Source organism: Gadus chalcogrammus, chromosome 10 (genome assembly GCF_026213295.1).
Source record: "Gadus chalcogrammus isolate NIFS_2021 chromosome 10, NIFS_Gcha_1.0, whole genome shotgun sequence".
NCBI classification, from domain to species: domain Eukaryota; kingdom Metazoa; phylum Chordata; class Actinopteri; order Gadiformes; family Gadidae; genus Gadus; species Gadus chalcogrammus.
Window position 1 is genome coordinate 20,884,659 of NC_079421.1, and position 15,000 is coordinate 20,899,658.

General features: G+C 44.7%; 1 protein-coding gene across 1 annotated transcript in view; it reads left to right on the forward strand.

Moving 5' to 3' along the window:
* Positions 1-1,265: 1,265 nt before the first annotated feature.
* The window catches only part of glra1 (glycine receptor, alpha 1), a 27,211-nt gene continuing 13,476 nt past the window's right edge, over positions 1,266-15,000 (forward strand). Inside the window, exons 1-4 of the mRNA XM_056600140.1 lie at positions 1,266-1,279; positions 1,454-1,536; positions 2,716-2,853; positions 5,261-5,475. Of these exons, the coding sequence (XP_056456115.1) occupies positions 1,266-1,279; positions 1,454-1,536; positions 2,716-2,853; positions 5,261-5,475 (450 nt within the window). The remainder of the gene's footprint in view (positions 1,280-1,453; positions 1,537-2,715; positions 2,854-5,260; positions 5,476-15,000) is intronic.

Here is a 15,000-nt window from a genome sequence, read left to right on the forward strand (position 1 = left end):
AAGGCTCCAATTCTTTTGGTAAAGAAAAACAAAAAGGTTCTTTAGTTCAACCTTTAGTTTCCAACCCCCCCGAGGAAGAAAAATTCAAAGTCAAAAGTCATCTATGTAGTTTTTCCCCTCGGCGCTGAAAAAAAGTCTCCTTCTGATGATTTTACACAGTAGTGAGATGAGTCATTCTAGACGCAGCCAAGCTTTTCATGCCCATGATATGACAAATGTAAAATGTTAAAATCAATACCAAATGGAATGTTCTCAAATTCTATTTTCTGTCTGGGAAGATGCCCAGTTCCAGCGTTCAGTGATAAAGTAGTCTCATTCAAACGGGGAAGTTGACCAGAGGCTTGAAATGTCCAGTGAAGATGAATCGAGAAATAACTTTCTCCGCGTCATCAACATTTGACAATAAATGAATATTTGATGCACAGTTTTTTGGCAGGTGATTCTGAATGCATGACTTATTGAATTAATCTAACTGTGAAATCGCTAGACTGGAAATGTCTGGTAATGCCAGCCTCATTAAATGCAAATGTATTTGCAAATGACTTTGAGAGCGTCTTTGAGGATAACCAACTACTATAACAAGATGCATTTCATTTTGCAGACATATAGGCTTACAGGGTGATCATCTGCGTAATGATACTTGTTCTAGAAGTTATTTGGTTGGAGACGTTATCAAAAGCATTTGGAGGACCTAAATTACCAGCATACAAATAAGCATGTAGCACCAAACCCTGCTACACCTGGGAATGAACCCCAAGGCGTAAATAGTGTTTCTCTCCTTACAGTTTCAGATATGATTAATCATTTTCATCCATACGTATGTGTAGGTACTGAATTACATAGCCCCCAGCTGAGGGAGCTTATGGCTAAACAACTTTGTATTCAACCTGGTTTGCTCTGCTCGCTTCAAATCATTATGGGCACAGGAATAAATTACAGCAGACAAACAAGATTAATGACCATTTTGCCCGACTGATTCTATGAGTTACCATAGCAACAAATAGTCCATCTACGTCTGCGGTTGTGTGAGCGAAGGATCCACTCAACGGGTCTAACCAACCGTTATTTCCAACCGATATTTAATGACCAAAAGCCCGAAAACTGGATCTCTTGTCGGTTTAGACTTTTGCCGATGTCGGAAGTTTATCTTAGACGTGTTGTACCCGTCAGAGCGCCCTGTGGTCCCACAGCTACAGAACTGTGTTCAGAATATATATGAATATCGCATTGAGGGCGGTCAGGAGCTTATATATAAAATGTATGATATGTCAGAGTTCAGGTGATACAGTGCACTCTGCCGCCAGCTGCAAGAGAATACCAAATCCCTAGGTAATCCTGCTGCTGCGTGTATGTGTGTGTGTGTGTGTGTGTGTGTGTGTGTGTGTGTGTGTGTGTGTCTGTGTGTCTGTGTGTCTGTGTGTGTGTGTGTCTGTGTCTGTGTGTGTGTTTCCAGAATAACATTGATCCTAGCCTGTCCCATGGATCTGAAGAACTTCCCGATGGACGTGCAGACCTGCATCATGCAACTGGAGAGCTGTATGTATGCACACATGCATGCATTCATAAGTACAACCATATTTACAAAGAAATGTCATTCTTACCGTATAATTCCAAAACAAAGGTAGCAACACAGAAATGCATGAGCCACATAGACATCACAAACTAGTGCACACACACAGACATATATATATACACACAAATGCAAGTCCAGCAGTTTAATAACGCTCACAGACACACACACACACACACACACACACACACACACACACACACACACACACACACACACACACACACACACACACACACACACACACACACACACACACACACACACACACACACACAGTATTTATTGTGTGCTGGTCTCTGGGAGATGGATGAGGTTGTGGCTGAACAGGCAGCCTGATGAGATGTGTGATGATTTACACTGGCCGCCTGCACACAAACACACACACAAAAACACACACAGACAGACACACAATTACAAGCACATACATGCACACACTCACAAAGACACACACACGCCTGCACATATATAGGCACACACACACACACACACACACACACACACACACACACACACACACACACACACACACACACACACACACACACACACACACACACACACACACACACACACACACACACACACACGACTCAGTTATAAGGCAAGATCATTTGATGTAAGTGAAAACGGAGAGATGGAAAGAAGTATCATAAGGCTATAGAATGTTCATGCTCTTAAGCCTTAAGCATGCAGAGCACGAATCTCATCTCATATTTCTCGCGAGACACATTCAACAATAATAATTATATTCTACATGTTTTGTCATATAGTCTTTTTCCGTCCCAATTCTCTCTTTTATTCTATAAAATCCTGATATCCATGCTGCTTTCTTAAATTATGTTTTAATAATGTGATTTTATTATTTATTTAAAGTGTCTTATGAAAAGTACTTTACAAAATAAATGTATTACGTATTATTATTGTTATTATTATCCTTATTATTATCCTTATTTTATGGTTTAAACGGAGAAAAGCCCACAATGTAGTGCGGCTGTATTTCTTCGATCCTTTAACTCTCTCTGTTCGTCTGTCTGCCTGCCTCTCTGTCTATCTGGCTGTCCATCTGCCTTTCTGTCCGTCTGTTTGACTGTCTGTCTGCCTACCTAACTGTCTGTCTGCCTACCTGCTTGTCTGTCCACTAGTTGGCTATACTATGAACGACCTGATCTTTGAGTGGGATGAGAAGGGAGCGGTCCAGGTGGCCGACGGCCTCACCTTACCTCAGTTCCTCCTGAAGGAGGAGAAGGACCTGCGCTACTGCACCAAGCACTACAACACAGGTGAGGCCCAGACACCGCCCCCTGGTGGGGAAAATAGAACCTACAACAAGGGTTGGTACCAAGACTGCTTCAGAAATCAGGAAAGTTTTGTACGGTTTTCTTTCTGAACAACACATGAAATGTGACACGCGCTTAATGTTACTTTAACTTCCAACTCTAAAAACCTGACAAGAATGGAATCTTTTTTTTTTAATTTACGTAACATTTAGATTGCTTTTATATTTGGGTTATTAAGAATCTCCAAAAAAAATCTCTAAAAAAACAAGGAAAGGAAAGGAATATCAAAAAACGATCAACATGAAGGGTTATCTCCTCTCCTACTGGGGGAGGAGCTAATCAGTGGTGGCAGCAGATCACTGATTGGTCAGCTCCATTAATCACAAATGTTGACAATTCCTGTCGCCATGGCAATGAAGGACTGGTGCATGCGTGACACAGCCCCACCTCCTGATCAGGAGCCTACACACAGCACAGCTCTGATAATCCATAGATAAACGCGCACACACACACACACAGAAATAGGAACTCACACTAAAACATCCACAGACACACACACATAGACATGAAAACCACATCAGTGTCCTCCCTTTCCATCATTCCATCACGTAATCTCACCATCAATTGTTCTGTGTTTGCACTCTAATTCCATCATCTCTCTCTCCCCGTCTCTTCGTTATGTCGTTTAATCAGTAGGTCTCTGGACTCTGCCTGTTGTTCAAAATCACTAACATTTATTAGCTTTAAATCCACTAACAATAATATCAAGCCCTTGTACGGCTCTCCCCTCCCCTACTATCTTCTGTTTCTTCCTCCTCTGCCCTCCTCTCCCTCCTCTCCCTCCTTCCATCCTTCTGCCCGGTCTTTCCTCTCCTCTATAATCCATCATTTTGCTGAAGAAATCGATCCTCTCTCTCTCTCTCTCTCTCTCTCTCCCTCCCCCCCCCCCCCCCCCCCCCCGGCCTTTTATTCTTCTGGGTCAGTGCATTTACGCTAGCGCACACACACACACACACACACACACACACACAGTCTACCCTCCTTGCTCCCCAATCAGGCATTAAGACGGGATTAAGGTGTCGCTTTTCTTCGATTTATTAGCTCTAGTCATGGTTTGAAAAGAGCAAAGATTGCCTTGCTCTTGTTTCTGCTCTACCCCTCTCCCTCTCTCTATCGCCCCTATAGCCTGCCCTCTCTCCCACTCTTCTTTTCCTCTCACACTCCCCCTTCCTTCTCTCTCCCCCCCTCTCTTTATTGCTTCCATTCTCTACCTCCATCTCCTTCGCTTCCTCCCTCTCTCTCCCTCTTTACGCTTCTCTCTTCTTCTTTACACCTCTCTTCCCTCTCTCTACCGTGCTCCCCCTGCCTCTCTTTTACTTCAGTCCTCTGGTAAAGGGACTGGATGGAGTGCTGATTGTAGTCGTGAGGACACTGCAGCTCTGCCAGGAAGCTCCTGCCTGTCTATTTATCTAGCTTTTATCAAATGTGTACGCACACCAACACACACTTGCACGCGCACACACACACAAACACACTCTGAGACAGGGCACCGTGAATAATTTCTCTCTTCTTATCTGATGGGAAATATGGACAGCACTTAAAAGCTCTGAAGTGTACCACAGCTATTAATCAAACACACACACACTCACACATATACACACACTGTAGTGGTCTACAGCGTGTGTGTATGTGTGTATGTGTGTATATGCGTATATGCTCTCCTATCCTCTCTTCTCTTCTTTTTTCCCTGCCATTTATTTTATTATTTTTTTTACCTTTGAATCTTCTCCATATGTATGTCCGCTTCACTTCTCATCTCATCCACCCCTTCCCTCGCACCCCTCTGTTTCTCTCCTCTTTTCTCTTGTACTTGCCTCTCTCTCCCCCCCCCCTCTTCTCTCCTTGCCTCCATCATGGGTTCATTCCAATTGATGAGTCGGCCCTCCATTGATCGCTCTTGATTAAATGGAATCTGGGGCCATCTCGTTAGCTCGTTGCCCCGCCCCATCGCGTGACATCACAGAGCCGGAGGGGGGTGCGGGGGTAACTGTCCTACCAACTGCACACAAGCAAAGTCAGCTGCCCAAGGCTCTGGTTGTGGGTTCTTTTAGCGTGTTATGGTTGATGTGTATTATCGTTCTCAAACAATAGGTGTGGTTTTCATCTTTTTCCCCTTGAAGCCATACCAGCACCAGATACCAGGCAGGACAGCTCTGATTAAACTGTATTTAAATGTTTCATATTGAGATTGACTCACACACACACACACACACACACACACACACACACACACACACACACACACACACACACACACACACACACACACACACACACACACACACACACACACACACACACAGCATTTTAAAACAATATTCTAATCATGTCTGGCTCCGTCTCCCTCCAGGTAAGTTCACCTGCATCGAGGCCCGCTTTCACCTGGAGCGTCAGATGGGCTACTACCTGATCCAGATGTACATCCCCTCGCTGCTCATCGTCATCCTGTCCTGGGTGTCCTTCTGGATCAACATGGACGCCGCACCCGCCCGCGTGGGCCTGGGCATCACCACCGTGCTCACCATGACCACCCAGAGCTCGGGGTCCCGCGCCTCGCTGCCCAAGGTGGGTCACGACAACCCCTGTCTCTTTCTCTGTTCACCCCTCTCTCGATCCCTCTCTTGATCCGATCCGCACTCTGTCTTCATCTCTCTTGTTCTCTCCCTCTCTCCCTTTTCGTTTTTTCTCTACCTCCTGTATTTGCCCTGGTCTCTCCCTCACCTCTAGTTTCTTCTTATCCGTCTCCTTTACTCTGTTTTCTCTCTCACTATCCCTCCTTTTCTATCCCTCTCACATCCTCACTCCCTCATTCTGTCTCCTTTTCTCTCCTTCCCGCTCCAACTCCTTTATTTATCTGTTTATCTTACATTCTCTCTACCTCTTTGTTTTCCACTCTCTCATTCTCTCTCCGTCACTCTCCTCCTTCCTTTCTTCTTCTCTTTACTCAACTATGTCCTCCTTACATCTCTACCCTGTGTGTGTCTCTCTCATGGTATCTCTCTCCTTCTCTTTTATTCTGTATAACTGAGGACACAGCCCCTGAATTGTTCTCTTAAACTTTCTCTGAAAACACTCAATGTTTAAAGAGCAAAAATAAATGAAACGTGTAATGTCATCATGGATCGTAAATTCACCATTAATCCATCTTGAACCTTTTGTGAACTTGTACTGCTTTTGAGGCTCTCTAAGATCCGTTTCGGGAGTATTTTTTCATCGCTATGACAGCTTGGGTTCCTGGGTGTTGCTTATGTCATTGATACGTGACTGGGACTTGTACATACCGATATGTACAGACGATTTGCAAAGCGGTGTTACACATGATTTGTAGACTCTTGTAGAAACCTCCCGTACTGGGGATCGTAGAGGGAATGACACTGTTTGTAAAGGGGGTCTTCTTGTTTAGTTTGGAGCAGATAGATCTTTCTTCTGTAACGTTACTTTGTCATTTCACAGTTTGATCTAGGATACACACAGAACGAGTAATATATACAGAAGAGAGCGAGAGCGAGAGCGAGAGAGGTAAAGAGAGGGTGTGGTCGGTGTACGAATGGATGAAATGCTCAGACTAACAGGAAATTAAAAACCTAAATAGAGTGTGGGTTCGTGTGAGAATGATGTCAGGGAAGCCTGTAATCTCTGCCTCACATGGAAGCACGCACACAGGCAGGCACAGGGTGAACGCCTACACACACACACACACAAACACACAAAATGCATGCTCAGACACACACACATATGCAAACACGGACACACACACAGAATACTGTGCTTGTTGACATTGGGTGCTTCATGTGTTCTGAAGATTGGACCAGTGAAGCATGATCTCAGCTGTCATAATAATGTTCACACACTGCTCCTGAGCCTAGGTACATTTACTCTCTCTCTCTCTCTCTCTCTCTCTCTCTCTCTCTCTCTCTCTCTCTCTCTCTCTCTCTCTCTCTCACAGATTTTCCAGCTCACAAACACATGGTTCCCTTCTTGTTGCATAGAGGAGAGGTTAGGAGGGGAGGAGGAGAGGTTTGGGGGGAGAGAATAGGTTAGGAGGGGAGAGAATAGGTTAGGAGGGGAGAGAATAGGTTAGGAGGGGAGGGAATAGGTTAGGAGGGAGAGAATAGGTTAGGAGGGGAGGGAATAGGTTAGGAGGGGAGGGAATAGGTTAGGAGGGGAGGGAATAGGTTAGGAGGGGAGGAGGAGAGGTTAGGAGGGGAGAGAATAGGTTAGGAGGGGAGAGAATAGGTTAGGAGGGGAGAGAATAGGTTAGGAGGGGAGGGAATAGGTTAGGAGGGGAGAGAATAGGTTAGGGGGGGGAGAATAGGTTAGGAGGGGAGGGAATAGGTTAGGAGGGAGAGAGTAGGTTAGGGGGGGGAGAATAGGTTAGCGGGGGGGGAAGGGGAGAGGTGAGGTGCTGGGGGGATGACCGGTTAGGATTGGAGAGGTGGATAAGAGCAGAGGGGGGAGGGGGGAGAAGAGGGGAGAGGAGAGGGGAGAGGAGAGGGGAGAGGAGAGGGGGAGGGGAGAGGTTAGGAGGGGAGAGGAGGACGGGAAGGATGGTGGGGATGAGAGGGAAGGGAAAGGAGATGAAGGAAGCTTTCATGAGAAAACCCAAAGCTTTTAAAAAAATTGAATCATCAAATGTGAACTTGAACAAAATTCAATTAAGCCTCAAAATATCCAATCCTCCAAAAATAAACCAGAATCAGATTACATTCCTCAAAATGATTCATATTGATTTTTTTTTAATTTATTCAGTAAATTAAAGAACTTTCAGTGCACTGTCTAACATAGCCAATCATGAGCTCAGCCTGTGGAGTGTCTTGCTGGACAGAAGAGGACAAGATGAACTTGCCTTAGCCCGGACCAGCACAGCAAAGTATCTCTGCTGGTATCTAGGCCACGGGCTGTCTTGTTAGGCATGGACAAGCCCAGATTACTGCCTCACTCTATCTCGTATTTATTATATTATATTATGCTTTACTCCTCCTCCTCTGGCTGTGACCTTGTTCTCTCTGTGTCCCCTCTCTTATCTGCCCTCCCAAGAGGTTTGTCATGAATGTTAATGGACTATCATAAGAGTTTCCTTGTCTAGATCACACAGTGTTATTGTTCTAGGAGCTCTTGAACTAGCCTTTAACCTGGTCAGAAATCAAGCCACTAGTCATAAAACAGTACCGAAACAATGCATTTTTCAATGAATGAATAAAAATTCATTATGATTCATTCTCTTTATTTGGTGGATGCTTTTTGCCAGAGTGTTTTACATAACAATCAGTGCATATATTCATGGCATGGGGGAACCAGTTGGAATCAAACTCCTAGACCTGGCCTTACTAGAAAATATATTAAAGCAACTTACAATTGGGAATCAGAATAATGAAATCAACCAATTTAAATTGGGATAGCTACAAAAACAAGAGATGGAGTGCTGTCCGACCTTGTATCAAAAAACAACTGGAGAGTGGGCAGAGCAGACTTAGGAATGACAAATACAGGCCTGGTATTTTATTTGATTTGCTGTTCGCGGTAGAGTGTACGATGACACTAGGGGCCCTATGTTAACAGTCTGAAACGCAAGTGAAAAGCACCAAACGCAAGTAGCTTTGTGGGCGGTTCTATGGCGATGTTGCTATTATACCGGCGGATAAATGTCTCTTGCGCCCGACGTAAATCTAAAAAGGGTTGCCCTGAAGTAGCCTAATTACCCGTAGGTGTGGTTTGGGCGTAACGTGCAATAAACCAATGAGAGTGCCAGCTCTCATCCCCTTTAAGAGCCATGAGCACATTTGAATCTGACGAGTTGATATTTTGACTGCAAACGCGTTTGCAGTCTCCGATGAGACAGATGCATGTCCACATGAATTTTAAACTTCAAATGGCTCAGTTTACGGCCAAATAATATGGCTTAATTCACACATGGAATAGCATTTTCTTCCACAACAAAATTTCGGCAAAGAAAACTTAACACACATATGATATGCGATAACTGTGGTTCTATTTAATGATATACGCAATACATTAACAAACATCGTTTCTTTCCAGTATTGTATGCATTATCGTTATCGACTTGTGTGCCTAATATGCATGTGTCCCCCCGTTAATATGCGTTACATGTTTAGTTTGCGTGTGTTTAAACAGATTGATGCACACACGTGCGCCCGCATTCATTAATTATTTTACACATACACACACGCGCGCCCGCATTCATTCATTATTTTAAACACTCACTCGCGGTAAAACAATGTTTTATCACGATCAAACACTCATCAATCCTAAAAGTTATGGGCTTGTACACGATGTTCGTGTTAAGAAAATATGCGTTTGCAGATACATTGACGTAAAAGTACAACTTATTACCGCTGTATCAGCTGTTCTTTCCCAAACAATTTACCAAGAATGTTTGGCTAGATAGATGACAGAAGCAAAGTGTATGCGCGAGGTGCACAAGCAACATTATGCATGCGCCCTTAAAATAGCATCTGAACAACGCGCCACTGACTTTAAACCAGGTATTTCCTGGTTTGTGGCGGAATTGTTTTCTAAAACTGCAAAATAGCACCAGGGAACGGTCGCACCAGAACACACCTCCTCCTTTCACGGGACCGCCCCTTGGAGCGCAAGATCATTCCCTAATCTACCGACGCGTGGCAGTGGAGGGAAAAGAACGCTCCACGCCAGCTGTAAACTAGCAACGACACATGCGTCGGTGTGGAAAGTCAATTGCACTGGATGCAAGATAGGGCCCTAGATATCAAAGTGCTTTCTAAATACCACAACCATTTCTAAAGGTACCATAACAAAGGTAAAGCTCACCGAAGTGCATTGTAGACCACTGGTGCTCACAATTATCACAAAGAGGGAAGGCCAAGGGTGCAAATTAGCTCATGAGTTGAGGGCAGCAGGTGAGGCACAACTATTCTGGAGATCCACGCTGTTCTCAGAGAGAGAGGGAGAGAGAGCGAGAGAGAGAGAGCGAGCGAGAGCGCGAGAGAGCGAGGGACCACCTGGGACCACCGCGGGGCCGAGTGTGTGGTATTTACAGGGAGATCAGGCAGTGCTCTTTAATTGGATTTGGGACGGCTTATTGTGGCGCCCCCTTCTGCGTGAGGAGAGATAGAAGGACCCGAGGATCCCTCTTCTGGCGTAGCGACATAATTACACGCTGTGATGAGGAGCGCTCTAATGATAGGACACACGGCGAGAGCACTCGCCATCAGACGATGATCCGACTGGACTTTATTCATTTATTTACTTCACTTTCAGCCTCTCCTCCTCATCAATCCCGCCACCCCTGTCTCACTTCCTCCATGGCGCATTCTCATGGTCCTCCGAAGTAGGTGTTGACTTACGGCCATGCCTACCTGAAGAGGGTATCTTATTTAGAGCTTTGTGCCCCTCTCATGCTCCTATACTTCATTAGCTTCCGGAAACACTGTTGGCGATATTATCGGCTATTCATCATGCATAGAAGCTATCATAGTGGGGGGGGAATTAAGCACATTTTCGCGCAAATTCATCTTAAAGCGCCAAATTTGGCACCGATTTAGCACAGGGGGCCGGAGCCAGTGACCCTTGGGGCCAAGATGGCGGCCAAATCCAATATGGCCGCAGCCTGAAAAGGGTTCCGGACATAACTTTTGAACCGAATGAGTAACAAATACAAACTTTAAATCTTTTTCAGCTTAATTGGTCATGGGAAACACATAGGAATGTTAATATTTATGACCTGGTGCATCTGGACCCCTTATGCCTCCAATTCCAATATGGCCGCTGTCCAAAAAAGCGGTTTTGGCTGTAGTATGGGGCCTTACACCCCATTGTTCGCGCAAATCATCTACATTAGGGATGCAAATTATCGAGTAATTCATTAATCGATAGTTGTTTCATCTTATCGATCGATGATCGATTAATTGATAAGCGGCAATTCTTCTGAGAAGCTGAATTTCCTTCTGAATGTGACACATTTAGGTGGTAATTCAACAAAGTCGTTTAGTTGTTGTACTTTAAAATACTTCCACATATTGTGCATTTGGCGTCTTTGTCGTCATTAACCAACTTAAAGTGGCTCCATACTGCACTCCGTTTTGCCCTCTTCATCGTGTCAGTGTCCCGCTTTTCGTTTGTCTTGTCCTGCCGTGTTCCAATACCCGTACTGTCCGTACTTACTAGCCAAAATTTGAGTACGCAGTACTCCAATTCAGATCCGGCGAAAAGAAGTATACTTCAAGGACCCGGATGCCGTACTCAAAACGGGCTAATCGTGAAGTGTGGATCGAAGGACACTCCCCGTACTCAACGGCAGCCTTCTTAGCTACGTAGCAGAAGAGGCGGAGCCAGGCTGAGCCAAAGTCGGCGCATTTTCCACATAGCCTGCATTAATAGTCATTTTGTAGTTTTTATAGTTTTTATAGCTTTTTATAGCTGCTAGGCGTAAAGAGTTCACCGTTCAAAGCGGGATGTTTATTGCGGGGGAGGAGCCACGGCGGCAGTCGTGATCGTAATTTCCGGTTAGTGCACCACGGAGTAGCCTACTCGATTTGGAACAGCACTCACATCTGAAAAATTAACGTAGTAGCCAGTGCGGATAGTATACTTCCTTTAAGTATACTCATGGAAGTACGGGTATTGGAACACGGCCCTGCTTTGCTTGTGTTCCCGCTTGTGTTCCCGCGTGTGCGTCAAGTACGTCTGGCGTCAAGTGCGCCCTCACGTGGACGGTTGGGGAATTACGGGTTAAAATGCGATTAATTGCAAGTAATTTATTTTAATCGAGTAATCTCTTATCGACAATTAATCGATAATCGATTAATTGTTTGCATCCCTAATCTACATGCACCAAATTTGGCACAGATGTAGCTGAGGGCATACTGAAATGATTTAGCCAGGGCGCCTGAGCCAATGGTCCCCGAGACCAAGATGGCTGCCAAATCCAAATACGGCCGCCTCCTGAAAGGGATTCGTCCATAGCTTTTAAACCAGATGAGATACAATACAAACTTGATGTCTATTTTCACCTTTTTTGACCATAGGAACCCATTGGAATACTTACATTTATGATTGGGTATATCAGGACCCCCAAATTCTTCAAATTCAATTGGCCGCTGTCTGAAAAAGGGTTTTGGCTACAAATGTTCAACCAAATGCGCTACAAATTAGGATGTGGTGTCTACTTTATGTTTATAAACCACAGGAAGTCCATGGGCACATTTATATTAATGCTTGTGTAAGTCTGTTGCCAGTATTCATTCAAGACTGTGGTTGAAAATCCTTTTTTACCACAACTTTTAAGGTTATACTCAATGTTGATTAATTTCCTTACAAAAGTGAAATGTTTTCAGTGTACCACAGGTGAATGTATCCAAAGTGTAATCATGTATGAAAAAATAAGACACAACTATTATTGCAAGGCAATATTTATATTATGTCAAATTGTTTAAAGAATAATATAGTTAATTTGTCCGAAACTCTTAAAGGTTTGCTTAGCATAACAAAAAAACAGCAATTACATAAAAAACAACAGTGAATTCTCATAGTCGCTCACATGAATTAACATTATCACTCACAATCACCGGATCACTCATCGTCTCTACCATCATTGTTTGTACAAGTCAAGCACCCTCACATGCACACATAGAAGTGCAACAAACTCCGGCTTTACAGCACTTGCAGTGCCCTCTACATGCTTTCTTGCAGCCACAGTGGAGGAGAATGGTGCAGGCTTTACTGGCGTCTCCGAGATTAGTCCAGTAAGGTTCCCAAGTCTTGCTGGTAGAGTCCTGAATCCATCCTCATGCATTGAACTCTGGGATATCTTGCTGGACAGCCGTTGCCTGATTCCAGTAGAAGCTGGCCTGCAGCAGTGCTCTTTTAATGTGCTGAATCAGTGCAGCTTGGGTGGGAGGCAGGTTCTGGAGAGACTTGGTACCATTCGAGAAAAGGTGATGTCTAGCTTCATCTACGCGGCTGGAACCACAGATCTTGCTGTATAAAGCCTCATACATACATTGAATTTGCGTTGCGTTTCTCTGGGTTGTTCACAAACTAGTAAGGCTACACCCTCCCCTACTCAGTTCTGTTCGCTTTGCATTGGTGGTAGTGAGTAGGGGGAGTGATTAAGTAGAGCTTTCAGATTGGACGGTTTGACTTTAGAGTTACCGTCATGTTTTGTATTTTTTTTTACCGTTTTTGTTTTATAGGGACAAACATTAACAAATTTCTCCCACAGCGGATTGATAAAGTTCTATCGATTGAATAGAATGAAACATTTGGTCATATTTTACACACTTTACCATAGCATTGGCCTACTGAATGCCACAGATATATTTTAAGCATTGGACTGAATTCCATTCTCTGTACATATTTGTATGCAGTCACATTTTAATAACCCCCCCCTCCCCCATGTTAATAACCTCATATTTAAAACTTGAAACTTCGCATCACCACCTCAGTCTGTTACTTGAGCAGTGAAAGTGTTAACGTTAGCTTTAGCATTAGCACCATCACATGGTTTCAGGTTGTAATGATGCAACGGTTTTTCCACTTTGTGTTCACAATGGTTTTGTGTTTAACCCTTGACAGCGAAAGTGGGCTATGTTGCAAAAAGTCTGTTATTTTTCAATTTTTTACCATATGTGTTCACTTGCCAGCAATTTTCCATGATTACACATAATTACAGTCTAAGATTGTTGGAGGATCCCTACAGCTGTGATGCCTGAGTCAAGTCACCAGCCGGAAAAACCTGCCTAGGAAAGTTTGCCTGTTCCGTGCTGCAGGAAGACTCAGCCCGATTCCCCCCCTCCCCACTCCCCCTGCTGGCCCGTGGTCACACTGCTCCCAAAGGCCGTGGCCTGGGCACGATTGCTCCTTCATACATACGTCATCACGTCGTAATACGATAAATATTTCATCACCAAGCGTGGTGTCCAGCTGCGACTGAATGCTGTCGTCGTCCCAAATTTCAAGTAAACACTCGACTTCACTACCGCACCAACGTAAACCCACTCGTGAACCGCTTGCTGCCATTGTTTAAAATGATTGTTGTGGGGAAGAAGGGCATGGACCTATAAAGAAAGAAGGGTCGCGCAAGGACTACGTCATCCAGCTCACGTTGCGTATCTGCGCGTGTCACCTCATTAGCATCTGTACTTTGGCCACGGCACACCTCTCCCAAGGGGCCACTCACACTAGGGCCGCGGCCCTAGTGTGAGTGGCCAAGGGGCCGTGGCCAAGGGGCCGTGGCCAAGGGGCTGTTCCAGCACGGAACAGCTCCTTGGCCACGGCACGCTTGGGAGAGGTGTGCCGTGGCCAAAGTACAGATGCTAATGAGATGACACGCGCACACGCGCGCGCGGATACGCAACGTCAGCTGGATGACGTAGTCCTTGCAGCTGTCTTTCTTTATAGGTCCATGCCCTTCTTCCCCACAACTATCATCAGTGTGCCGTGGCCAAGGGGCTGTTCCATGCTGGAATACGGATTGCGTGGTCACACTAGCCAAACGTTCTAGACTTTAGTATGCAAATGAGCTCGGGCACGGGGCCGCGGCCCTAGTGTGAGTGGCCCTATGTAAAGTTTTCCAAGTCAATCTTACAGCATCTCATTTATCGACCCCTGTTAGCACTGCTGCTTGATGTAGCAACGAGGGTCCACATATTTGGGGACTCTCAATCACTCCCGCAGCAAAAGGCATACAACACTGCCCTTATTATGTAGAAATTGTCATACTGCACATCATTTTTACCCACAACAAACACAACTCAAACACCAAGCATATTAATGATCAAATATCTAAATCTGAATAGCGTCAGAAAGTCAACCCACTCTCCACATTTCCATTGCTACCGCACCGATACTTCATTGTACACAAACAAATGTCATCTCAAATGAAAGCTAAGACCATGATGAGTTCAACAGTACCACTGTCAAGGCCCTACACTAAAAACTCAGTGAAGCAGCAGCCAAAGAATCCAAAGGTATACAACCACTTATTTACAGCGACTAACATAAATTCTGTCTTACCTTTGCGATCTTTTGATGAGAAGTTGTACTTGCAAAAAACTCCGGTTTTAGTACGTCCAACATGTCTGCGTTTGTTTA